The sequence below is a fragment of the Giraffa tippelskirchi genome, chromosome 4, assembly GCF_054371585.1.
Source record: "Giraffa tippelskirchi isolate mGirTip1 chromosome 4, T2T-mGirTip1v1.2.pri, whole genome shotgun sequence".
Lineage (NCBI taxonomy): Eukaryota > Metazoa > Chordata > Mammalia > Artiodactyla > Giraffidae > Giraffa > Giraffa tippelskirchi.
Window position 1 is genome coordinate 112,886,539 of NC_137278.1, and position 26,740 is coordinate 112,913,278.

Genomic DNA, 26,740 nt, shown 5'->3' on the forward strand with positions numbered 1-26,740 from the left:
GTGAGAAGTGGACTTGAGGAAACCATGTTAATAGAGACCTGGTTTGTATGAAAAGAAAATCATACTTTACCAAATATCCATCATAAGAGTCATGCTTGTCACAATCCACATTAGTCTGTGTTTTGAGAAAAGAATGCTTTCTTAAGGGCTACGTAAGCACCTTACCTTGTTGATCTCCAAAAGCATATGATTGTCTGTTATCTTGAAAACAAATTTAGAAAGAAATTCTACACACAGCTGATGTGGTAATTCTTGGAACAAAACATACCCACCATTTTTTTTAAAAAGGAACCTTTCAAGCCCAAACTATTTTTTTTAACAACTTTCAAAAAGAAGCAAAGAGCAAGAGATGGTAAATGGCAAATAGAAATTAGAGATTATGAAACTTTTATAAAGAGATTTATATTAAAGAATTCAAAGAAATTAGGCAAGATACTAGAAAATATCAAGCAACAGCAATTCTATTATACTTGAAAACATGTAAAGAACTATTCTGAAAGGAGCTATAATATATACTTGCTGTTACTTAAGAATATTCAATCCTACCATAGAGTATAAGAGAGTAGATGAAACTAAATATAAAAACAAATGATTGGGAAAACAGGTTACAAAGTGAGTACAGCCTATGCTTGTCAACACAGAAAGGGCTGGAGGGCCAATTAAGCATCAAACAACCAAATGTGCCTGAGAAACCCCATATTCAAGAAGTCTTAAAATGACTACTTATTGGCGAAATCCAGTTTGGTCCACATAATCTGCTAGCCGCCCAGTAGATACAGTAGATGCGGCTCACTATAGGTAAGCTGTAGTTTTGACTAGGTATATAGAGTATCCGTGTATTTGTTCAGACACCTATCTGGTGAAACTCCTTGCTTATCCTCAATTCTGGTCCTTGTACTGGTTTACTGTAAGCAGGGCAGACTGAAGGGGAAGGAAGAAAGACAGGACATAAATGCATTTTTTATGTCGGTTTCCCAGGTGGCACTACTGGTAAAGAACCCATCTGCCAATGCAGGAGACATAAGAGACGTGGGTTCAATCTCCGGGTGGAGAAGATCCCCTGGAGGAGGGCACCCATCTGCCAGTGCAGGAGACGTAAGAGACGTGGGTTCAATCTCTGGGTGGAGAAGATCCCCTGGAGGAGGGCATGGCAACCCACTCCAGTATCCTTGCCTGGGAAATCCCATGAACAGAGGAGTCTGGTGGGCTACAGTCCATGGGGTTGCAAAGAATCAGACATGACTGAAGCAACTTCGCACACACATGCACATACGCACTGTGTAACTCAAGACTTGGATAGTGAGGTCTCTCCACCCCCCCTTTACCCTGTCGTAAGTGTGCTAAACTATGCTGTCTTTCTCTTTCCTTCTTATTGTGTATTTTTAAGTAAACAATAGACCATGGGTTTCAAGCATTTGAATTTGAGCAGCAACTTCATGACCTCTGGGACAGGCTGCCTGTATATGGCACTGTACATGGAAAATACCATTGCATCATTATTTCCCAATGGGTCAGCACAGGTCCAGATCTCAGCCAACAGCTATCAACAGTACCACTCTTGGTCACTAGAAAAACAGAAGTTATCCTACAGGTGGCCAAATAAATGCTGAAAGGCCCTCTCAGTTAACTTGCCCTTAGACTTTTCTTTTCTATTGCAGACTACTCTTCTATTGGGCACTGTAAGGAGACTCAGAGTAAGGACTTCCATTTGATGATATGAACCAATTTATGAGCTGTAAGAGCTGCTCTGAGAGTCAGAATTTAGTTAATAAGCATGTGATTTGGGGTAAGTAGATTAATTTCTCATTGTTTTATTCCCTTTTTTAAAATGGAGATAAATCTTATTGGTAAAACATTGTGAAAAGTGAAAGTTGCTCAGTTGTGTCTGATTCTTTGCAACCTCATGGACTATACAGTCCATGGAATTCTCCAAACCACAATACTGGAATGGATAGCCTTTCTCTTCTCCAGGGAATCTTTCCAACCCAGGGATCGAACTCAGGTCTCCGGCATTGCTGGCGGATTCTTTACTAGCTGAGACATACAAGGGAAGCCCAAGAATACTGGAGTGGGTAGCCTATCCCTTCTCCAGGGAATATTCCCAACCCAGGAATCGAACTGGGGTCTCCTGCATTGCAGGCAGATTCTTTACCAACTGAGCTATCAGGGAAGCCCAAAACATTGTGATATATAATGAAATCATTTATCTAAAGTGCTTCAACATAGGAATTGCCACTTTTTTTTTCAAAATTGACTGATGGCTACAACTTTACAAAATAAAGTATATATAGCTACTCTTTATGCTATACTCTACAAATCCTGGAATATTACAGTGTCAAACAGCTTTTAATCTCATATAGTTTATACTTAAATGAAAAAAAGTTAATTATTTAATAAAATGATTGTGCTTACAATGTGAAATTATACAGCATGGCTTTTCCAATTACACCTAGCCCAGATCTTGAAATCAGGGAAGACAAAACTTAACATGATTAATTTTTATTTGACTAGCAACACATTGAAATAATTCCTGTACTTAAAAAGCACCAGTTTATATACCATTTAAACATTTTACCACTTTTGGCATGCTTCTGCCACTTACTATCCTAAAAGCTAACATGTATTATCTCAAGGTGAAATGTCTGAACTTCTGAAAAAGTGTGAAATGTGTGTGTATGTCTGATTAAACAACTGTTTTTTTCCAAACCGGTAGAGAAACTTTATGGGATAAATGTGTTTGTACAGTGGTGACTATTTGTCACAGTAGGCTCTGACATAGGCTTTAAAGCACCAACTATTTTGGACAATATGTCATAACCAGCCAGTTGGAGGGCAGTAACAAAATACTTGGCTAACCATTCTATACTAGAGACATCTGTTTAGCTTAGCAAGCTGGTAACACCAGACCCTACTATAATTTGGATCATCTGAAGATCACAATCATTTAGTTTTTAAAAGATGTAAACAACACTGAAAGCCCATTCCATATATCTTAGACATTTTAAACAGTATTATGGAGCATCATGGAAAAAGTTTATGATTATATAAACTATTAAGTTTAAGTGAAAAAGACCATACATACATGATATTATATTATATTTATATTCTTAAAATTATTTAATATAAAATTTACATTACATAATGTTATATTATATAAAATTTTTGGTCATATATAGGACAAAAAAACTAAAGTATGATTTATTGAGGCAAGAGGTAGCTGGGTGATTTTTCTTTTCTTCAATTAAGTGAAATAATACCAGTTTGTATGGTTTACTATGTGCTGGACACTGTATATCAGGTGCTTATTAACACTGTTTTAATCATTAAAACAACATTATAAGGTAATAGTATTTCCATCTTACGGGCTAGCTGAGACTTAAGAGAAGTTAAATTACTTGCCCAAGGTCAAATATTAGCAAGTGACAGAGCTGAGTCTAGAACTTATATCTAACATCAAATCCCATACTTGTAATCACTATAATTCTCTTTAAAGTAAAAAGTCTATACATCCTGTACTCTGTTCATTGCTCATATCTATGAATAGATCCTACCTGTCTATCCTGGTTAGGTGCTTACAGCTCGTTCTGATTTGCCTGGGAATTTCCCAGGCTTAGTGCTGAAAGCAGGACCTTCAGTGTACTTGTCCTAAGCAAACCTTCGCCAACTGGCGACCCACTGGGTAGAAACACTTAACCTAGAAACACTGTAATGTTTCACGAATGTTGCTCTAAAATCCCTCAACCTGAGTGAAAACAGGGAGTGCGCAGAGTTACAAAGGGAACTTCATTTTTTTTAAGCACCAAGGAATGAGTGTTTCTGGGTTAGAGGAGAAACACTCCTATTTATTGTCTCTTTCCCTAAAAAATAAATGAGCAGCAGCTTCCTTCAGTAGCCTTTCGTGTCTAGTACATGAACTGAACATAGGTTTTTGTGGAAGTTGTGTTCTATGCCCAAGAAGAAGGGAAGGGGGGTTAAGAGCAAAGAGTAAAATATAAATTTCTTGAAACTTCTGAAGAGCAGCCTCTCTGGTTCCTCTCTGCTTGTCTTAGACACATTTCTTCAGAGCTGCTTGAAAAAGGCCGCTGCCCAGCCCAGATTTTCTCTGCCCAGCTTTTCACTGCCACTATCTGGAGGTTGCCGAGGATTTGCCTTTGGGACAAATGGAGAAAGTGGCGTCAACATGTACACACTATCATGTGTAAAACAGATAGCTGCTGAGAAGTTGCTGTGTAACATAGGGAGCACAGCCTGGTGCTCCGTGATGACTTAGATGAGTGAGATAGGGGAAGGGGAGAGAGGCTGACAAGAGAGGCAATGTACGTATAATTATCGCTAATTCACGTTGTTGTACAGTAGAAACCAACACATGGTAAAGCAATTTTCCTCCAATTAAGAAAAATGTTTAAAATATAACGACAAATAAAATCCTTATCGAATTAGAAAAAAAAGCTTCCCTTCTCCTCTGCGTGGTTTGGCCCCTCCCCCTTGTCCCCACCAGTAACTCGAATGTTCCTTCAGTCTACATACAAGCTATATTTACCACAGTGTTTGGGAATCTCTGGGCACAAACTGTCTGAAGATTAGGTAAATTACAGGTGCACGGGCTCATGTTACTCATTTAGCAGCCACAAGTTTATAGCATTAATCCACCTCTTCTGAATTTTCCCTTTCAGTCAGCGGCCCTTCCTTCACCTTCTATTCTTTAGGGCCACTCCCTGGCCTTGCTACTTGATCTTTCTTCTCCCCACAGGCTGGACTTCGCGCTGTTCATTTTCTTTCTCTCCTTCTCCTCCTCCTCCAGCTCCTCTTTCTTTTATTCCCTTTCCTCCTCTTTATTTCCGCTGCTGAAAAAGTATAATTATTTTCTAGCTGGCCCTCAGTTCTGCTTTCTCAGCTCTAACAGAATCTTCTTTTTTGAACCCAGTTTCACTGACTCAATGGACATGAGTTTGAGCAAACTAGGGGAGACAGTGAAGGACAGGGGAGTCTGGTGCACGATAGGCAACAGGGTCGCCAAGAGTCTGACAGGATTTAGTCACTGAACAACAAATGCGACAATACAGCCAAATTCCCCAGGTATAACCCACAAAAACCTCTTCATCAGTTTCTGACTAATGCTGTGTCTACTTCTTCCCTGAACTTCCTCCTACTGTCACCACTACCCTAATCGTCAGGTCTGTTAAAAATCTTCAAATCTGCTCCCTAGAAATACCAACCCAACATCTAAGGAACTTCCCAGACCATTCCATCCATTCATGACAGATTCTTCATCATTACGCACTCATAACAAACCACATTCTCTTCCTCCAATTTCCTAGCCACTTGTGTAATTTTTTCTTAAATCAGAGTCTGCCCCCCTAGTAAACTGGAACTTTGTTGAGGGCGTAAATACACGAAACATGATTATTGGAGTCACTAGTGCTAATATTCCCTGGTGGCTCAGATGGTAAAGAATCTGCCAGCAATACAGGAGACCTTGGTTTGATCCCTGGGTCAGGAAGATCCCCTGGTGAAGGAAATGGCAACCCACTTCAGTATTCTTGCCTAGAGAATTCCATGGACAGAGGAGCCTTGAGGACTACAGTATATGTGGTCACAAAGAATTCAACATGACTGAGCAACTAATACTAGTGCTAATATTTTCACTACTGTTACACAACTAACACAAATAAATCCCTACATTTATCCTAAACATCTGTCTTAACAGATCTGCATACTTCAATTAATTCCCTTTGGCTATTTCAGTCAGAAGCCATATGAATTGGGAAGGAAGGAAATTAATATTTTTGAGTGCCCACCCCATAATATGGACTCAACATATATTTTTCCATTTTATGCTAACAACAAATATATGGTGTATGTATTATATATGCCATTTGATCTCTTTTAAAACAAGCTTGGAATGTGTAATTATGAATGGCTAGAACTTAGTTTCTGACTTACTCCAAGACTCTGCTTTCCCACCAGATACAACACCTTCCTAAAGGCTCACAGCGGAAACCCACTGTTGGTTGGGCTAGCCATAATCCTTTTCCTCCTACTCTTTTTCACAGAGAGGAAAAGCTGGACATATTCAAGATTTTGTGGAGACGATGGGAAGAAAATGCATTTAGAAATAACAAAGCATGAAGTAAGAATAATTTGAAAACTATTTGAAAACTCTCAATTCTATCACTAACTTACTTTCACATTTTGCTATGAACTCTAGGCCCCTGAAATGACTTATTGATATTTGATTTTATTATTCTCTTATTATTTACTTTTTCCATAATTAAAAAAATGCACTTGAACTATCTAAAGCTTGGAGGATAAACCCGTTTTGACCACTTGTCGAGATCTGTGTCTCCCACGTTGTACTGAGAAATAATGTAATTGCAATTACAGGCATCTCACATTCTGTAAACAGTTTGAGTTCCAAGAGTTCACTAGTTAGTTGTTTGGAATCATTGTGTATTTTCCCATTACCTAATCTAATAAAAAATGGTTATTTCCCAAGTTGGCATTTCCTTTTTTCTCTCTTCCCATCCCTACCTCAGCCCTCAAAACAACAAAAAAGGGAAAAATCTGTTTGAAAAAGGTGAATAACAAGACTAATATTATTGGCCTGAATTCTAGAAAATGTTGTTAAAGGGATTTTGTAATTTAATAAGAAATGACAGTTAAGTAGTGATAGCTGAATTCACACAAAGAAATGCCACCCCTATCTGGGAAGCTGCTCTTGATTAGCACCCCAAAGATTTTTCCTCTTCTTTCTAGAATCTTCTCTGTCTATATTTTGAGCTCACTGTTTCTCCAGTGGCGATATTTAAATAAGGAAAAAATAAAGGAGAAAGTTCACTTCCATATTCTTTAGCAGGTTCATGATGCATAGACTCTCTCAGATCTGCCCGAAACGTCTTAAAATCAGAGGTGAGTCTAAGAATCATTATCACCTTACACATTACTTCTATCATCCAAGCAACAAAATTCTGAGAAGCAATATTTTTCTTACCTCATTTTTTTCTGTAAACCTAACTGCAGTAACAAAAACACTTTTATTTTATAGGTATGCAACATTTTTGAAGTGATTTTGCATTTTTAAAAACTTTATCATGACCTTTGAGAATATGGTATCTTTGCCATTATGTACTTTATGGGTGAAAAACCTGAGAATTTGAGATATTAGGGTTGACTAAATTCTCAGAGGCCCAAAACGATTGTGATCTAGGCCTTCTACATCCCAATTCAAATGCTATTTCTCCCATTTTTTTAATTGCTTAGTCAATCTCACTCACCCTTCTAGATTCCATCTTCATAAGAAAAGGGATCATTTTTCACTGCTTTATTCTTGGCACCCAAGACACTATCTGGCATTCAGTAAGTAACTTCAAAATGTTGAATAAATGAATCTCAGATATCATTTTCTTAATAATCTTAGCAATAATGCTATATAATTTTACTGTTCAAAATGACTTTTCAAATTGTCTTCACATTATAAGATGCAGCACAGACTGAAGTTAAGAGCACAGGGTAATTTTCCATAATATATTCAAGGCTATTCCATGAATTCTTGGAGCCTCCAATCTGTAATCTTAACTGCTGATATTAGCAACCAGGGGACTGGCAGAAATAGGAAAAACTGTACAAAAGTATTGGATTCTTACTATTCCCTGTACCTCCTACTTTTTCAAAAACTGAAAAATTGTTCTCATACTTCATAAGGACTATACAGCTGCACAATAATAAAAATGTAAAAACAGCACAAAATGGCCAAACTTAACATCTCAGGTCTATGGCTTGATAGGAAAATCTATGAAGATTTATCTGCTGGAGTAAGCGACTTAACTCAAAAATGTAACTAGTTTCTACATTGTCTGACGATTGAGTCCAAGGACATTATATTCAGCCTATTCATTTAAAAAAATGAAATCATATTGAGCATAGCCTATAATTATTATTGCTTGGGGTAGAAGAAGAAGATATTATGTTTCCATCTAGTTTTTCAGGCACTAACTCTAATGGCCAAAACCAGAGGTGACTGTCATCCCAAAGGCAATTTATAGTTGGAAAGAGTCTTCTAGAGCTCTGAGAAGGAAAGGAAAGGGAAGGGAAAAGGAAAGGATATAACAAAATTAAACAATTTCAATAGGAGGAAAAATTACCTGCTACAGCTGTGCTTCACTTCCTTCATAAGAAATGGTCTTAGCCTTGACATAGCCTTATGCTTTCAATGATAGCTAATGTTCATCAAGTAGCTAATGTAAGGGTATATGCTTCATACACATGGGATCAGTTAATCGAATTGTCACCAAAATTCCAGAAGGCAATCATTGTTATCTTAAGAGAAATCGAAACCTAGTATTACCTAGGCACACAGAAATAGAAATTAACTTAGCTAGGACTTGAAGGGACTTCTCTGGAATTTAGGGGCCTTGCACTTCATCCTTATCTTGTACCATCTCCCCAACCACCATACCTGTGTGTACTGAACCACAGGCAAGCTGCAGTTAAACACACTCTTCCTTGATTTGTGTCTTCGTTGCTACCTTTCTCAGCTGAATCCTATGAAACAACTTATCTGGCATCAAAGGGTGCCAAGAAAGCTAATGAAAAAGCCATGAGCACACTGTAGAACAGGAGCCTTAACAGAGGAGCCTTAGAGCGCCACATTGGATCCTGGAATATCAAATAGCTGTGAGTCACATTTCCACTAAAACTATTACTCAAGAGACATTATTACATTCATTGCATCCCCATCCTCAGTCCCACCCCTTACCTTATAGGCACTACTGGTCCACCATGGAGGGATATGGAATTTGGATCTTAGTTGCCACCCTCCAGAAAAAGATAGCCAAGGAAGGAATCTGAGCACCCTCTAGCCACCCCTTCCAGCTCCCAAACTGTCAGACAACCTTAGTAAAAGAGAGGAAAGAGATTTACCTGCTGCTATTGAGGCTGAAGCCTGAAAGTCATGTATAACCTTGGAAGGACTGTAATGGTTTTATCACAGGAATAGCATCTTTTCAAGAGGCAGGAGAGAGAAAAGAGCTGAACCACTCTGCAAATATTAACCAAGCTATTTTGGAGCAATGGCTATTGCCTTTGAAATCTTTCATCATGGGTCTATACTTAGAATTCAGATGAGCCTGGGGGAGGGGAACAGTGCAGTGTTAATCCCCAGTTGTTTTGAACTTGTCCTGTAAGCAGGTTAGCCTCTAAAGTGTCCCAAATTGAAGTGTTCGATGCTTTGTTTAAATTATAGGAGTCTATTTTGCTTTAACCTGTCCTGCATATAGGTTGTCACATCATTCTGAAGGTGACACTTCTCAGTTTTCTTTCAAACTAGATGTTCTAGAGAGCACTGGCTGTAATCACATTGAGAGACTGATGCTCCATGACAGCTAAAAGTTGGATTGAGTTTCAGGAGCTACTATATATAAAGCTGGGGCGACTTATGTCACCACACTAATTAAATGCCATCTGGGTAACCACCCAGAACCTTCTGGGTTTTTGAGCCCATCACCCAGTTCAGACCAAGTCAGAGGCCAAGGAAGAGAACATGATGATGGACCTTTTTGAAACTGGCTCCTATTTCTTCTACTTGGACGGGGAAAATGTTACCCTGCAGCCCTTAGAAGTGGCAGAGGGCTCTCCTCTGTATCCAGGGAGTGATGGTACCCTGTCCCCCTGCCAGGACCAAATGCCCCCGGAAGCCGGGAGCGACAGCAGCGGAGAGGAGCATGTCCTGGCGCCCCCAGGCCTGCAGCCTCCCCACTGCCCCGGCCAATGTCTGATCTGGGCTTGCAAGACCTGCAAGAGAAAATCGGCCCCCACCGACCGGCGGAAGGCCGCCACCCTGCGCGAGAGGAGGCGACTAAAGAAAATCAACGAGGCCTTCGAGGCACTGAAGCGACGGACTGTGGCCAACCCCAACCAGAGGCTGCCCAAGGTGGAGATTCTGCGGAGCGCCATTAACTACATCGAGCGGTTGCAGGACCTGCTGCACCGGCTGGATCAGCAGGACAAAATGCAGGAGTTAGGGGTGGACCCCTTCAGCTACAGACCCAAGCAAGAAAATGTAAGCCCAGATGCTGCCGCTGGGGCCGGGGAATGGATAGGGTGATTAGACGCCTTCCTCGGGGCCTTAACCTCCAGCTGCTCCGTCTCCGTTCCCGTCCCCTTTCCTCGCCCGCCCCTGCCGCTCCCTCTCTAATGAACCCCCGGTGACCCGTGAACACGGGGTGCCTGCAAGAGGCAGGAAATTCGTACCCGGCCTGAGGAAACAGGGGAGACACCCCCCACAGAGGGCCCCCTAACCCGCCCCCGGAACCCATGTTTCTTGACTAATCTGCTGCCTCGGTTTTCCTCCAGCTTGAGGGTGCGGATTTCCTGCGCACCTGCAGCTCCCAGTGGCCAAGTGTTTCGGATCATTCCAGGGGGCTCGTGATAACTGCTAAGGAAGGTAAAGTAAAAGGGCATAGGGCTACTAGAGAACATCCCAGGAGGGGGCTGGGGAGCTCTCTGGGGGCAGAAAGCAATTCTCGGAGCCGAGCGGGAACCGGGATGTGCCCTGCGAGCTGGCGCTCCCAGCTCGGGGAGCTGAGCTGCCTTCCTTCCATGGGGAGTATGTTTATGTGTCTGTGTGTTTTCTGCGCCCAGGAGGGACAAGCATTGATTCTTCGGCCTCGAGTAGCCTTCGATGCCTCTCTTCCATCGTGGACAGCATTTCCTCGGAGGAACACAAACTTCCCTGCATGGAAGAGGTGGTGGAGAAGTAACTTCAGTGCTCCGGACGTTCTCCACGGAGCAGGAAGATCCCACCCTCCCTGCTTCGCCTAATCCTTTAGGTCACGTTACGTTAATATTTAGGAAGCCAGACCCAGGAGTTTATGATAGGGAAGGAGACATATTCACAAAGAAACTTTTTGGAAACTGCTGTGCACGCTCGGATGAAAAAGCCTTTCGGCTTTGGGCTTGTATCTTGGGAACCGCGAGTGGCTTAGATCTAGCGGTTTTACTTTTTGTTTGGTTGGTTTTGTAATATATTTACTTTTATTATGGTGATCCTTTTGTGCCATGTTCAGAAGAAGTTCATTCCTGTTTAAAGCAAAGTGGGAACGTTGCATCTAAATGTTAGTGGTATTGAATGTATTTTTGTAAATAACGTTAGTACTTTCATTTTTTATGTAAACCTAAGAAATATATTTTAAATGAGAGTGACATATTGTATATAAAACGTGCGAGGATCCTGGTATTGTAATATTAAAAGATAAGTTTCTCTATGAACAAAAGTTGGTCTAATTTGATTCCACTGGAAAAAAAAATATGTTTAGAGGGCATAAATAAAGGTGAACCACATTTTAATTTAGACACCACCCAAACCCATTTATTTGGATGTTTACCTATGGGTCGATTTAAAAGGAGGAAAATGGGTTGTTTTCCTGTGTCTGAATTGAACTGTTCACTTTTCTGTCTCATGTAGATCTCACATTTGTGGTTAGAAGTGAAGACCATCCGGAAGGAATCTGTATTTCCCCTTTTATCAACACCCCGTTTCTTCTTGTTTTAGTTAAAACAGAGAGCCGTTTACCTGCAGATCTGGGTGAGATTTGCTTTATCAAAATTAACAACTGAATCTTCAAGAAAGTCTCATCCTTACAAGAAATAACCACCACACACACCAGAAAAAAAAAAAATTTTTTTTTCCGGCTAATTTTGCCCCAATTACTTTCCCTCTTTGACTCTACAGGCAGGGCCCTTCCTGAGGAAGCATTCATATGGTGTACCAAGGGCTGCTCTGGCCTGTAAGCCAGGTCTCTCGTCCCTCCCTGGTTTTCTTGAACTAGACTGGTGGCTGGAAGACTGGAATATCCTCTAGGCCTCTTGTGGTTTGGGTTTGTTTTCCAGATAGAAAGATAAAAGAAGGGGACGATCTGTCTCCTGAGGTGGGGTAGGCGTCTTTGATGGAAGGTTGCTTCCAGAGAGGTAAGGGTTAACTGGCTGAGGGCAAAAGACCACAACACACATGAAACCTCTTAGCTGGACTAAACAGCAAAGCCCCAGAGAGGCCTGAAGCCCCAGGAGCTCCTCACTGTGAGGGTTTTACAACGTGTGCCAGGTTTGTTTATCCTGTAACCTCAGGAAGAAACGACCACCAAGAATCGCAGTGGGAAGCAAAGCCTAGGAGAAGGGCAAGTCATTGCTTTGGAATTGCTACTTCTCTCTCTCATTCTGTAGATGGCACTTTCACTCCCTCTCCCTCCTCCCTTAACTGCTTCCTTTCCTCTTTTTCTCCACAGCTATTACTCAGTTCAAAAATGTGAAAAATCAAATCGAACTCAGCATTGCCTAGCCCAACCTTGCTACCTAATGCCCCAGCCTGGACCTTGACGCCCACCACAGGCGTCCCAGATGCCGCCACAGACCGCGCCCCCTGCAGGCAGGAAGCAGTATCTTGCCCTTTCAGCATTTCAAAAGGCCTCTGCCTGAGTGTGGTGAAGTCGCTCAGTCGTGTCCGACTCTTAGCGACCCCATGGACTGTAGCCTACCAGGCTTCTCCGTCCATGGGATTTTCCAGGCAAGAGTACTGGAGTGGGGCCTGAGTATAACAGTTACGCAAATTTCTGGGCGCATGAATAATTCCAGTTTCTCCTAAAATACTTTTAAAATGTAGAACGCTACATAAAGGAAACTGATCTGGACATATGATCCCTCTCAAAAGTGTGAGAGCAGCAGGTGGGAGAGTGAGTGGAGGCAAACTGCCCAACGTCTGTGGGCTGATAACTGGATTGAATCGTCGCTGCGCCTCTCTTTGTCCTGTTTCCTCATTTATATAATTCCTGGGGTTGTGAAGGTTCACTGTGAAGTCTTTAACCAAAATGGATCACAAAAGAAACATTAAATGTTAGCTGTTTTTATTTTTCATTAGTAACCAGATTTACCATCAAGAAGCTTTTCTTCCACCAAAAGTCACAGTTCCTTCAGAGTTAGTTTTCTATCTTCTTTTCAGGCTCTGGCTGGGGATACTATTAATAACAATGAGAGCAACAGCCAGATGAATGAGCCATTCCTAACACTTTACCTATTAACTCGTACAATCCTACAAAGATCTGTGAGAGAAGTCCTGCTGTTATTTCTTATTACAAGAAAAAGATACTTTGGAGCAGAGAGAAGTTCTTCCTTTTGTTAAGTATAGAGCCAGGATTTTGAGCCAGTCAACAATGGCTTCAAACTTTCTCCCTTAATCGTTTATGTATCATGAAAGAGAAGTCTTGAGAAAGAAGAAGGTACATTTATGGCCTGTAGGATAATTTGACTGAATTTGACAACTGTTTTTCAAAAGCTCTTTCTCTAGAGTGATTAGCTAGTAAACTCCAAATTAGAGAAGTCATTTAATTAAAATGTATGTGGTCAAGCATTGCAAATTATCTAATCTGAATACATGTGACTGAAAATGTCTTGATTGTATGTATACCTCTTAATCATGCTTTTTATGTATCTATGATTTTTTTTTTGAGAATCAATAGTGATTTCCTAATTATATAATATATGGAATATATTATATATATATACATGCACACATACACACACCCCTATATTTTAGAAAATCAGATTCATGCCACAACTGATATAGGATATTATAACTGAGCAGGTAAACTCATTTAACTTTATAATTGCACATGTATTTATAATAAGAAGATTTGTGTTATAAGCTGCTCAGCAGCAGAATGTTTTTTATCAATTCATGGACTTTACTTGCTGATAGATTTTATTTGGTCTTTGCAAACCAAATCCTCTTTATCTTCCTTAGTTGAGTAACCTGAGAAATTGTTTGGAATAAGTTTGCCCATAGAAGGTCTCTTCATTAAATAGAGCAAATATTTCCCAAAGACTTCATGTGACCTCCACTGCTACAACTGACATGGTAGGCTTCCCAATGAATCCTTGGTGTGTTTGCAATTAAAATGTTTTTATTTGATATTAATGATGGTAATCTTGACTAAGGCCAAAGCCAAAACAAACAGGGCTATGGAAACAGAAAATCAAGATGTTAATAACTCGGTAAAGATAAGCAATTTGAGATTTAAACTGAGCCTCATTTCAGAGGTTATTAAGTATAAAATAACAAGTAATTTTCTCTTATATGTTACCAAAGAAATAATCTGTAGAACATCAAGTGTTAGCTTTCTTAAACTAACTTTAATCATCACACCTGGATCATTGAATTTCAAGCCTAAACACAGTGGAAATACCCTTCGTCTAAAGGACTCGTTTTTTTTTTTCAGACTCTTTCATATGATTTGGGGATGGAGGTATGATGCTAAAAATCATCAATCCCAACTCCTCTTGAGATTGGTAGAGAAGTCTTGGGTAGCTATAGTGACCTTCACCCTTATTAAGACATTTTTAAATTCAAAGTTAGAATTTACCTGTCTGTGCTTTTTTCTTAGTAATATTTTATCCCTTTCATTCATCTCAAAACTTTCCTCTTACAACACCTTATCTGGAAAAAATATTTAAAAAAATTTTAGTTTAAACTTTGAATATCTCATCTCCAAATCTAATGCATTAGTAAATTAGCAATAACATGGCATTTCCTTAAAGAACCAAGTCATCAAGGCATTTCTCCAACAGACTCCTCCAGCCACTCCCTTAGAGTCAGCAGTGTTACAAAAGATGACCCTCCTTCTTAGAGGTTTCATTCTGAAAAAGCAATTTTTTGTAAGCCTAGTTCAGAGTCAGCCTTTGAGATGGAATGCCTATGCCATGTGCTGGAACAAAGATAATGCTTCAAGGACTGCCTACTTTCTCTACTCTCAAGGCTGCTTAAAGTCCTCACTTAGGCCTTTGATCTCTCCTGGGAGTCTTCGAACTAGGCAGAGGCCAATGTCTTCCTCAGCTGTCTTCTCCACAAATTCTTCCAGCAGCTTTGGCAGGTACTAATGTGTTTACTTAGGTGTGTGCCTGGTTCCCGGAACTAATAGTGATTTGAAATTGTTTGGCACATTGTTATGTCAAATATAATAAGCAAAATTTCAAGAACAACTTCCATTATCCAAAAGTTGATAAGGGTCTCAGGTAGGGGCAGAAGTGAATTGAAATGAACTTATCTTCCTATGTATATTTAATTTCTCCTGCTGAGAGAAACAGGGAGAATTTTTAATCATGTAGAATTCCTTGGGTGGGCAACTTTTACTAGAAAAGGAAGCTCTGAGCATCATTTTGCTGGTGTGGTCTGTCCATCAACACTAGGATTGTTGCCATAATGCTCAAACTAAAATAGGCTCTCAAAAAAAAAAAAAGTTGATGATTACTTAAAGGTCTTTGCAATTAAAACCTGCTTGTAAGTCTAAATTGTAAGAAAATTAAGTATGTGTTTATTTTGCTTCAGAATGTAAAATAACACAAAAAAATTAAAAACCATTATATCTGCTTCATCAGAATCTTGGTGAGCATTTATTTATATGACCCAGCTGGGCTGACTTTTCCTCTCATCTTGTGCCTACTGTGATATTTTCCTAGCAGAGTCAGTGGTGGAACATGGAAGACATCCACGTCCCTGGAGAAATAGGGTAAAACAGATTGTATTTTCATTCTTTTCTATGAGAAGCAAAAGCCAATCTAGTCTGATTTTGAGAAGAGGCCATTCTCTTCCCTTGAGTAGAAAAGCAATGGAAAAGACCTTTTTTAAAAAGTAAATTTTAACTTTTAAAATACTTCTCTGTTCAATTCCCCACCCCCTCAAAAATAAGACAAACAAAAACAACAACAACAAAAACTGTTTTTCCCTGTCTCAGTTTCCCGTTTTCCCTTCCCATGGTCTCTCCTGGGAAAAGAACAGGGGAGTATCTCCTGATTTGGGGGGCCCAGGCATCTCTGAATGCGTTGGCTTCCTACCTTCTTTGTAGCTTGCTTCCCATTTTTGATCTCTTTCTCCTCTAGCCCCTGACAGAGGTCTCAAAGTTTTGTCTTGGTTTTTAACTTTGGTGCTCTGAGATCCTCTTTTCAGCGCTTAGGTCCCAAGGGTCCTCAACCCCGGACCCTGTTTTCCCCTCAGCAAGTTCCATTAAGCTGCCGGGCTCTTGTGTTTTCTCGGCTTCTTGAGTTCCACTGGCCCGCGGCACTCTGGTAAATTTGTTTTGAGATCACCTTACCAAAGACAGCCTTAACCTCTGGTTCCTGACAGGGCCTCCTGAGTGACAGCGTCTTCTCAGGCCGGGAGCTGAGGGAAAGCTCCCCGGACCTGCGTTTGCGAGTGTCTGCTCTGGAGCGCTAAGGGCGCGACACGGAGCCGGAACTGATCGGAGAATTCACCTCTAGGAGCTCAAGCCCTCCAGAAGCGATGCCTAGTTTCCAATTCTGTGTGACCTGGGGCAAATGACTTATTCCCCGAGCTTGGCTGCCTTCTTTTAATAATGGGTCCAGTTACAGTTGCCACAGAATTGTTGGAAGTCATAACTGAGTGCATACATAGCAAGTGTCGGGAACAGTGCTTCCCAAGAGAAAACTCTTCGTAATTGTTTGCTTACAAATATCACATGCTTAACAACTTTGGGGACAAAGCACATTAGGTGCCTTGTGAAAAGAAATCACCTGAAAGGCAAGCCAGAAGCATAACTTCTATCTTCTACTTAAACTTGAAGGAGCAAATTTATTTGTGCCCAAATCTTAAATAGGCACACAGGTCTGTATTAGCTTTGGCCAGTGTGTGACAGTCTGGACTACATAGCCAAAGAAAGTGCTACTGACCAGAACCTGTGGTGCCTGGCTGAGAATTTCTAGATGAGAATATCTACCCACTACTGTGCTGCTGAGGTGGCAACGTGCACGCTTTGGAATGTTTTCACTCCCCTGGGTGGGTCCTTTAGGAACTCAATTCTTTTATCTGGTGTAGCCCTGGGTACCTATTCATTTGAAAGGCATCTACTTGTTAACAGTTCTAAAAATAAGGTGCAGATTAAGTCCCACTGCCCAATTAAGCTGCCCATTGGTATGAAAAGGAGCCAGATTTTCAAGGGGTAGGTGGGGATGGTGGTGGTGGAGGTAGTGTCTTTGTCTTAGAGATGACAGAACTTGGGAAAGGGGACAGCGGCAGGCATGTTTGTAGCAAACTTCGGTGACTGACATTCCCCTACCCCTGATTTCTGGGGCCTTCACTTTGGAGAGCAGATTTCACCCTGAGAAAGTTAATACTTCTTTGGCCCCTGAAGATGGGGGAATCTGTCTGCCAGGGTTGCTTTCGGGAAATAATTTTAGAAAAATGTAATAGAAAAGAAAGCCTCCTCAGCCCCTGTTAATTCGGAGTCACAACAGTTGTGACCCAAGATCAAGGTGTGAACTCGCTTCTTTTTAAGGAGTCCACAAGCCTGGTCCAAAACCTCAGAACATTTAAGTCTATTTGTGTAGACCTTGAAGTAATAGTTTTTTCCCATATATAAAAACTATCCTCTCCCCACCCCCTACCGCAAGTGATTTTGATAGTGAGTTAAGTCGGGGTGGAGGAGGATTGACAAAAGCTGATTAATAGGTTCATTGTCACTTAAATGGAAGCCCTCCCCTCTCGCCTTCTAGCCACCAAGTTTCAAAGACCCTGCTGTGATTGCTTTTCTGTAAGGCTTTTGTCGCCAAAGTGTGTGAAGTTACTCTGGTCGAAGGAGTCGGAAATTTTACACGAGCCGAGAAAGATTGCCCTGCCGGCAGCTGGGACGCATCTGTAACGGTGTTAGTTTGCCTGAAAGCAGAAAATTAGCGACCCCGAAGCCCAGCTTGGCTATTTAGACTGTCGAAATGACAGGGCGGGGCAGAAAGAGGGAGAAGGGAGAGGAGACCCTGTGAAGGAGTTCATCATCTAAAACCCGGTTTCTTAGAGCACAAATGTTAGAGACGCAGTCAGGGTGGATCTTCCGCCTGCTCAGGTCCATCACAGGAGGAGGCGCTCAGCAAACAGGCGGAGAAGCGGGAAAGAGAGGAAGCCAGGTGTGTTCCTGGTCACCTGGCCCTCCTGTGCCCACGCCCTTCAGATGAGCGGAGAGAAAACTCAGAGCGAGCTGTTTTTGGAGAAAAGGAACCTCCCAGGTTACCGCCAATAACACAGAACCTACATAATGGCAATCTGATGAGAAACAAAACAGATTAAAAAAAAATCTAGAGCCACTTCATTATTGAAAGTGCCACTTCCAGTTTTTAGCAACTGTTATTTGGCCTCCTGGCTGAAAAAATTCCTAACACAACTAAAGTTCAGGAAAAAGAGAAATACCTGAAAATAAAGTTGATCCTCATGTCTCGAATTGGGAAGGCGGGTCCACTTTTGGTGTCAACTGAAATGGGGAGTTCTATTTACTGATTATCTCTTTAAATGTGAGAGCAATTGTACGAAGCTGGATTTCCTTCGTTCCTTTTGTCTGTGACACCCTCTAAGTGTCCCTTGGTTTAGGTAATCGAAGGAGTGCAAGTAAGCGGATTGGGGAGCCATCACCTCCGCCCCAGCAGAAACGCAGTAAAACCATTAGCGTCAAAAGGGGCAGTAAACAGCAAACTGTCTCTAGAGAAAAGGCGGAGGTTTGCCCAGACAGCCCCGGCGGGGGTTGCGGTGGGATATGCTAATAGTGCGGGGCACAGGGGCCGGCCTCCCTCCCCCAAGAATATATAAAGAGCCCCAACCCCAGAGCGGCAGACCCAGGCCGCCAGGCGTCTGCCCTTGTTAATTACCAGAGAAACCGACCAGGGAGCTCGGCCCGGGATTTCCCTGCCCTCAGAGGCGCCAGGCTCCGGTTTCTCCCCTATCTATCTCGCCGCTGTCCAGGTCCACCCCCTGCCTCTCTGCAGACGATGGACATGATGGACGGCTGCCAGTTCTCGCCCTCTGAGTACTTCTACGACGGCTCCTGCATCCCGTCCCCCGAGGGCGAGTTCGGGGACGAGTTTGAGCCGCGAGTGGCTGCTTTCGGGGCTCACAAGGCAGACCTGCAAGGCTCAGACGAGGACGAGCACGTGCGAGCACCTACGGGCCACCACCAGGCCGGCCACTGCCTCATGTGGGCCTGCAAAGCATGCAAGAGGAAGTCCACCACCATGGATCGGCGGAAGGCGGCCACCATGCGCGAGCGGAGACGCCTGAAGAAGGTCAACCAGGCTTTCGACACGCTCAAGCGGTGCACCACGACCAACCCTAACCAGAGGCTGCCCAAGGTGGAGATCCTCAGGAATGCCATCCGCTACATTGAGAGCCTGCAGGAGCTGCTAAGGGAACAGGTGGAAAACTACTATAGCCTGCCGGGGCAGAGCTGCTCTGAGCCCACCAGCCCCACCTCCAGTTGCTCCGATGGCATGGTAAGAGATGGCTCTGGACCCGCTAGGGCCTTCCCAACTTTTACAGAAATCCTTACATCTCATTTAGACCAGGTGTAGCAACCAGATATTCGGTGGTTACTGGTGGATAGCTGGGTACTGGGGGGCGGGGTGGGGCAGGTACTGGCAGAGAAGAGAGATGCCACATTTAGACAGATGCCAGCATACAGACAGCTGTTGAACAGGATTTTGTCTTGACTTCCTACCTACTCTAGGTGCACATTGAAGGAGCAGGTTGTCACTTGAGATAGCTGGCTGTGAATGATCAATCAGATGTATTCTCCATTACTCAGTTTATTTCCAGTATATACTACCAGTGGACCTTGACATACACTAACATCTAAAGGCAACTGTCTGAGGCTTCCACTGTCCCACCGTTTGTAACTGAAGGGAGAAACAGAAAGAAATGCCTGCATGGCCCCAGCCCCTACTCTGCTGAGGCCTGGCTGAAAGATGTTCATGCATTCTTTTCAGAGGGCGTTTGCGCCAGTGCTGCCAGGTTTTAATGTGTTTCTGCCTTGGGAAAGTGTTCTCTCTCTGAATTAGTGTGGCTTCCTTCTACTCCAATCCATTTTGCATGGTTAACCCAGTGCACACTGCTGCTGAATTCCACCCACCCTCTTCTTTCTGCTGCCTCTCTCCTCTTCTCCAAGCACAGAGATTGACCTCAGTGCCCTTGCGTTTTGGTGAGGCTAGCCCTTCCTAAATCAAGGTAATAAAGGTGATTGAGAGCGGTCAGCTTATGGAGCTAGTGGGCAAGTACTGCCTCACCCGAGATCCGAGCACCTTTCGCCAAGACTTGAAAACAAACGCTTCTTCTGTGTCTTTTATTATAGCCTGAATGTAACAGCCCTGTCTGGTCCAGAAAGAGCAGCAGTTTTGACAGCGTCTACTGTCCTGATGTACCAAATGGTAAGAACCAATGACTTCAGAGGAGTTTAAAGACTAGTCCAACTTCAGAATTTAGCCTATCAAAGTAGAGTCTGTTCTTCCATGCAGTACTGGGAAGAGAACAGAATGGTATTTATGGGGGTTTTGGCAGGGCAAAATAAACACACATCTTCTGCTCAAACTCCTCCTAACAGATACATCCATGCACATACACACAGACGTGAGCTTTTGCTTGAAATATTACCTGGGTGCTTCTCCACTCCCCAACTTCATCCTCATGAATTGCTAGATATTTGTTGCAAATTTCTACATCAGGCTTTCTGTGACCACCTGACTTTTGGGTTTCGAAGGAGCTAACCTGCAGTTTAAGCGGCAGCATAAGGAAGGATTTTTTTTTTTTTTTTAATGGTTTTCTCCTTGTGTCCTTAGTATATGCCACGGATAAAAGCTCCTTATCCAGCTTGGATTGCTTATCCAGCATAGTGGATCGGATCACCAACTCAGAGCAACCTGGATTGCCTCTCCAGGATCCAGCCTCTCTCTCCCCAGTTGCCAGCCCCGATTCTCAGCCTGCAACTCCAGGCGCCTCTAGTTCAAGGCTCATCTATCACGTGCTATGAACTAAAAGTCTAGATCAGCTCTGCCAGAAGGCTTATTACACAAGAGGAAGGAGGCACCAAAAATCCAAAAGCAAGACAACCTGTAAATAAACATTTTTTTTCTGTTGTAAATTTGTAAATATTATCTTGCCACTTTATAAGAAAGTGTATTTAAAAAGTCACTATTGCAATTTATACTTTCTTTTTTTCTTCTTTTCCTTCATCTTTGCTTTAGATATATAGTTCCAATGATATTATTTCTTATAGGGGCAGTTCATCAAAGGTAGTTTGTTGCAATGCTTAACTTATATTTTTTATAAATATTGCTTATCAAAATATTACCTCTAATGTTTAGTGCTTTATTTTTTTTCTTTAAATCATTAGAATAGATGTAAATCAGTTATAGGGAGTTTTAAATATATTTAACTGTTTTGCTTTTCTCTTTAACCCTTTGATTTATATTGTGTTAAATAAAATATAACAATACTGCTAATGGTATATATTTTAACATTTTCTTATAAGAAATACATTTTTAATCTAAGCACACAATAGTACTTTGTGGATGATTTCAGGATATAAGAGATTTTTGGAAACTCCACAATAAATAAAATTGTTTAAGCGAGAAAATATTTTGGTTTATGATTTTGTCAAAAGAACCCCCTAATGGAATTGGCAGTCATTGATATGGTATCTTTAAAGTGGGGCAAAAAGTACTGAAACAGTCGGTTTTGTAGATAAATCTGAATAGCATCTCATGGACTCAGTTTAGGTCCTGTTGGTGTCACAGATGAAAATCCCACATTTCTACTTCAAGCATATTCAAAGGTGCCTGCTAACTAAAATTTTTCATTTATCTTAATGTTGTACCATATAACATAAAGTTGTGTGTATGTGGAGCAAAGGTAGAAGTTATTTAGGACAATAACATATTTTTAAACAAAAATAATGTACAACATTACGTCATTATAATAGCTACAGTACATTAGAAATCATGAGTTAAGGTGATATATATCTATTTGCCTGAAAATATCTTGATAAATTAGTATATTAATATTGTCAATAAAATATTTAAAGGTATTGAGCTTTTTTTTCCTATCACTAAAGTGCTGGCATAAGAAAATTTACACAATGTATAGTAAAGTGAAGCAGACTCTAATTACCTTCTTCCTTTTCACAGCCTTTTTTGTTTTATTAATTATATTTTATGATTCTGTGTTGTGTGTGCATGATGGACATGTACCTTTTTGTTCATCACTTAAAAATCTCCTTTAGAAATGAATTGAGATGAAAACACAACAATTAAGTGGAAAATTAGGTAGTCAATCATTATAATAATACTCACAAGGTTATTACCTTTGAGAGAGATAAAAAGGAAATATCACTGAAGCATCTGAGTTGGCTGTTCATAGAGAGCAAATAAAGATAATTGTCTTCTCCTATAATCAGTTCAAAATTTCTAAGGGTTTGCAGTTACATGTATTCATCAGCCAAAGCATATGAGCTCTGCTGGAGTTTGGCAATTGTACTGTTCTCAGAAAGATTTGCCCTTACTTCTGATATGTTTCTCCTGTCCAGTCACCAGGGTTAAAAGAATAGACATTATTCCATAAAGAAAAGGAGAGAAGATGGGATGGGTTCAAGAAATACTGTAGCCACTGTCACTCTGTTAGCAGCATGCCCTGATATGGGATGCTGACTTTTAGCACACAAATAAGTCTTTATCCATGATTTGATAGTGTGAGGATTTGAAGTGAAAAGAATTCAAGAGGGCATTATAAAGATTCACATATAATTTCAACTTCAGTTTGAGTGATTCACTTTTGTTAGACAGTGTCTCCTACTTCTATGAAGAAATTGGAAGTTTGTTGTTCCTAGTAGAACTAGAAAAAACTATCTAAAGACTGTTTTTTTAAAAGTTCAATTTTAAAACACATGACCATATTCTGTTGCATTTAATAAAAGTAAGCTGAGAATCTATGTAATTTTTAATTCAAGCAAATAAAAATTAATTTTACTACCAAATCCCAGTTGCTTGCAAATGTATTTGATATTCTCAGTTAATATAATAATGCCTCAAAGTATTTAGTTTTTCATTGCTCTGGATTCAATACAGATGGTGATCAATGTATGATTAAAGACAATACCTTCCATGATAGCTTTGCTTAATTAACCTCATTTCCAGTGGACTAACAGTGAAGCCTAGTGTCTGCTCAGTAAACAGCTCAGCACAACACACATCACATCCAGTCATATATACTTTTTGACAAGGGCCTTGGGAGTTGGTTACAGTAATCCAGATCCAGAAAAATCTTCCCTTCTCCAACAAAGTAGGGGAGAAGAGGGGAGAAACAGTGATACTGACAAAATATTCAATTAAGGACAGGATTTTGCCATCTTACAAATTCCTTGGAGTGAACAGGTGGGCTGCCACTAAGACTACATCAGACCCACCTCAGCTGGTGGAAAACATGCCACTAACAGTCAATTTATAGGAAAACAAGGAAAATATTCCCTTTCCCATTTGCAGTCTGATTGGGAGGGGGTTCTCTGGAAATAAGAGTCAAAAGAGATTCCTTTCTCCTTCTGCCTAAGAAATGCAAGTTCACTGGGTTACACAGGAAAACTGTATCCAGTGAGGTTATGGAAATTGGGAAGTACTATTTGGAAGCAAGCTGCAATACAAATCAAGGTGTCTTGATTGCTCCTACTTTTTTCTCATTTGAAAAATGCAAGTCAGATAAAATTATTGGCTCTATTATAGCCCTAAATTCTTCTTTAAGGTGGCATTCCTACAAACACTTAATCTGAGAGTGGTATTTCCTGAAATTCTCTATTTGAGGTTACAACAGTTACTAGATTAATGAAGTAATTCAATTCTCTGACTTTCAGAGGCGGTATTTCTGGGAATGGTATTAAAGTACAGCTATTTGTAACTTCAGAAAAGCCCTGCTCAAATGGCAAAGTACCCCTGAAAATATCACCACTGAATATTCCCACACTGTCACAAAAAGCACAGAACATCAAATTTATATCTTTAAGAACTCTGGTTTCATTTTAGTGGACTAATGATTTAATTGTTTAACACAGTACATTTGCTGAGCAAAGGACCTAAAATTTAATGCAAAGTCTAAACTGGGTCTAAAATTATTAACATATTGCTCTCCTTTTAATTTTACTTGCCATAATGATAGCTTATGATAACACTAATAGTTATCACTAAAATTGTTATAGTATTAAAACCTTATAAAAATAATCCATTGTAAAGGGAAAACCTTTTATGTTACTTAATTCCCTTCATTACAGATTAAGTGAACACTAATGATAAACCAACAACTAAAAATTACTGTGTGTATTAGTATGCAAATAAAGAAATAGAGGCTTATGGATTATAATGTTTTCCCAAGAACACTCTATTTGGGCCTCTTCATAGAACATACTCCAGGAGGCTCAGGTGGAAATCACAAGGCTCCTTATGATATAGCACGAAAGTCCCAGAAAATTATGTCTATTGCATTCTTCTGGTCAAGAAAGTTACTAAAGTCAATCAAGAAACACTGAGAAGCAAACTAAACACCACATGAAGTAGTAATGAATCTGTGTCCATATTTAATCTACCTAATGACTAGGATATACTTGTAGTCACAATTTCGTTACTATTCTCCCATTCTACTGACTGTAATCTGGCTCTGCCTCTATCACTTTCCATCGTCATTACAACCTTTAAAATAATAAAACTGTTCCAACCCTGGACAAGCTTATCCTCCAGCCCTGATGTCTTCCCTGATCTTTAGACCTGTATATCCAACTACATATCCAACTGACCTTTAGATTCTTAGTATCTCTTGAATGTCTCCATGTTACCTCCCGGTAAACACATTCCAAATTAAGCTCATGCTGTTCTACTCTCTCTCTGCATCTTAACCTGGTGCCCTGTCAGTGGTGATTCTCTCAGTGAATGATAGATATCACCAGTTATACAAACATCAAACTTAGGACATACTCCTGATAGTTCAATCTCCCTTACCTCTTGTCTAATTCATTACAAAATCCTACAAAATTATTCTCCTTAAATACCTCTCAAATCTCTACCCTCAATCCAAACTACGGTTATCTCGATTCAGGAATATCTTAAGACCTTAACCTGTCCCCTGTAACTTCCCTGGATCCCTCATTTCTGGGGACGGCATCCAAGTCTGTCTTTGGGGACTGTCCCTTTCCTCTCTTCGGGCCATGTAGTTCAGGTGGGATTGATTGTACCTCGTGAACCTGACCATGAGTGTGCCCTCTTCCTTGGCCATACGATTATTTCATGAATGGATGTGTGACCAAGTTGTTCAGTAAGTGTCAGTCCTGGGATATTTTCTGGAACTGTAGGAAAAAAGTTCTATTTTTGCTAAGGCAATAATATGAGAGTTTTTTCCTCTAGGCTGAAGCTGCCATGTCACTCCAGGAGAGGAGATCCTGCCTAAAAATAAAGTCAAGACAATAGAAATCAGACCTATGAGGTAGAGTGACATACTCCTGAGAATATCATTAAATATATGGATTGCAAAATGCCTGAATATCTGCTCGTGATCATGCTTTAAAAGTTTGGTGCCAACAAAGATCTTTTTTAAAAAAAGAAAGTATGAGTAGGAGCTTTGTTAACTGAAACAAAGAATCTTGCATAATGTCATTCTTAGATCTTTGACTACATACTGCAGTCTTGGAAGAAAAGCTATGACAAGCCTAAGACAGTGTATTAAAAAGAAGAGACATCATTTTGATGACAAGGATCCATATAGTCAAAGCTGTGGTTTTCCCAGGAGTCATGTACAGATGTGAATTGGACCATAAAGAAGGCTGAGCACTGAAGAACTGATGCTTTCAAACAGTGGTGCTGGAGAAGACTCCTGAGAGTCCCTTGGACTGCAAAGAGCTCAAACCAGTCAATCCTAAAAGGAAATCAACTCTGAGTATTCACTAGAAGGACTGATGTTGAAGCTGAAACTCCAATACTTTGGCCACTTGATGTGACAAACTGACTCATTGGAAAAGATCCTGATGCTAGGAAAGATTGAAGGAAGGATGAGAAGGGGACGACAGAGGATGAGATGGTTGGATGGCACCACTGACTCAGTGGACATGAATTTGAGCAAGCTCCGGGAGATGGTGAAGGACAGAGAAGCCTGTTGCTGCAGTCTGTGGCGTCACAGTCGGACAGGACTGAGTGACTGAACAATGACATACTGCAGCCAGAGCAACCATCTCAGAATATTCATCCGATCGTGCCCATCATCCCCCTTCCCCTCCCAGCTTACTGAATGTAGGATTTGCACAGAACATGCTCGTTAACATGACCTTCCACCTCGTGTGTGTCCATATTCTATCTACCTCTCTAGCATTACTTCTTTCTGGTCAACTCCTTGCTGTCTGCACTCCAGCCACATGCCCTCTTGCCAAAGCCACTCTGCACACTCTGTCTGCAGTGCTCCTCTCACTTCTACTTCTAGTCCATTCCCACTCCTTTCAGATCTCAACTCAGGCATCAAGTCTAAGCAAGATTTTCTTGAATTCTTTCACAGTATCAAGTCTTCTTACTCTAGGATCTCAAAACACTATATAACTCTTCTCTGTCACATGTCTCAGAACTGCAATCGTACATTAATTTCTATGATTACTACCATTTGTTTTCTCCACCTTAAGAGCAAGGACCCATTCTTGCTCAACCCTGGAACATATGAGAATTGATGTTGTGGAAGGTTTTGTTGCTGTGCAACGCATCCTTTATTTTTGAGCTCTCTTTGCAATTCCTTGACATTGTTTTCTATTTTTCTGCTGTTCTCGTACTTTTCTGTTTATGTTAGTTTCTTATACCGACCTCTCTTATTCTGGCCAATCTTCAGATCTTTATTTCTTATGGTTCTATTGTGTGTTCTCTTTTC

At 40.9% G+C, this 26,740-nt stretch overlaps 2 protein-coding genes and 1 long non-coding RNA gene across 4 annotated transcripts in view; 2 read left to right on the forward strand and 1 right to left on the reverse strand.

Annotated features, from left to right (window-relative positions):
• Positions 1-9,063, reverse strand: part of LOC145547484 (uncharacterized) — a 68,593-nt gene extending 59,530 nt beyond the window's left edge. The window contains exon 1 of the long non-coding RNA XR_014083856.1: positions 8,920-9,063. This is a non-coding gene — a long non-coding RNA (uncharacterized LOC145547484). The remainder of the gene's footprint in view (positions 1-8,919) is intronic.
• A 378-nt stretch (positions 9,064-9,441) lies between these two features.
• MYF6 (myogenic factor 6) lies at positions 9,442-11,270 on the forward strand. Its single transcript, XM_081597132.1, has 3 exons — positions 9,442-10,057; positions 10,351-10,441; positions 10,639-11,270. The coding sequence occupies exons 1-3, from the start codon at positions 9,539-9,541 to the stop codon at positions 10,755-10,757; spliced, it is 729 nt and encodes a 242-aa protein (XP_081453258.1). The 5' UTR covers positions 9,442-9,538; the 3' UTR covers positions 10,758-11,270.
• Positions 11,271-14,834: 3,564 nt separating this feature from the next.
• Positions 14,835-22,838, forward strand: MYF5 (myogenic factor 5). Of its 2 annotated transcripts, XM_081597135.1 has the most exons (4): positions 14,835-14,915; positions 18,782-19,308; positions 20,163-20,238; positions 20,647-22,838. In XM_081597135.1, exons 2-4 carry the CDS (start codon positions 18,808-18,810, stop codon positions 20,835-20,837), a joined length of 768 nt encoding a protein of 255 aa, XP_081453261.1. In that variant the 5' UTR covers positions 14,835-14,915; positions 18,782-18,807; the 3' UTR covers positions 20,838-22,838. The 2 variants fall into 2 exon arrangements, with proteins under 2 accessions (XP_081453261.1, XP_081453259.1); XM_081597133.1 differs by lacking the exon at positions 14,835-14,915 and having other exon boundaries at positions 18,522-19,308.
• Positions 22,839-26,740: the final 3,902 nt, after the last annotated feature.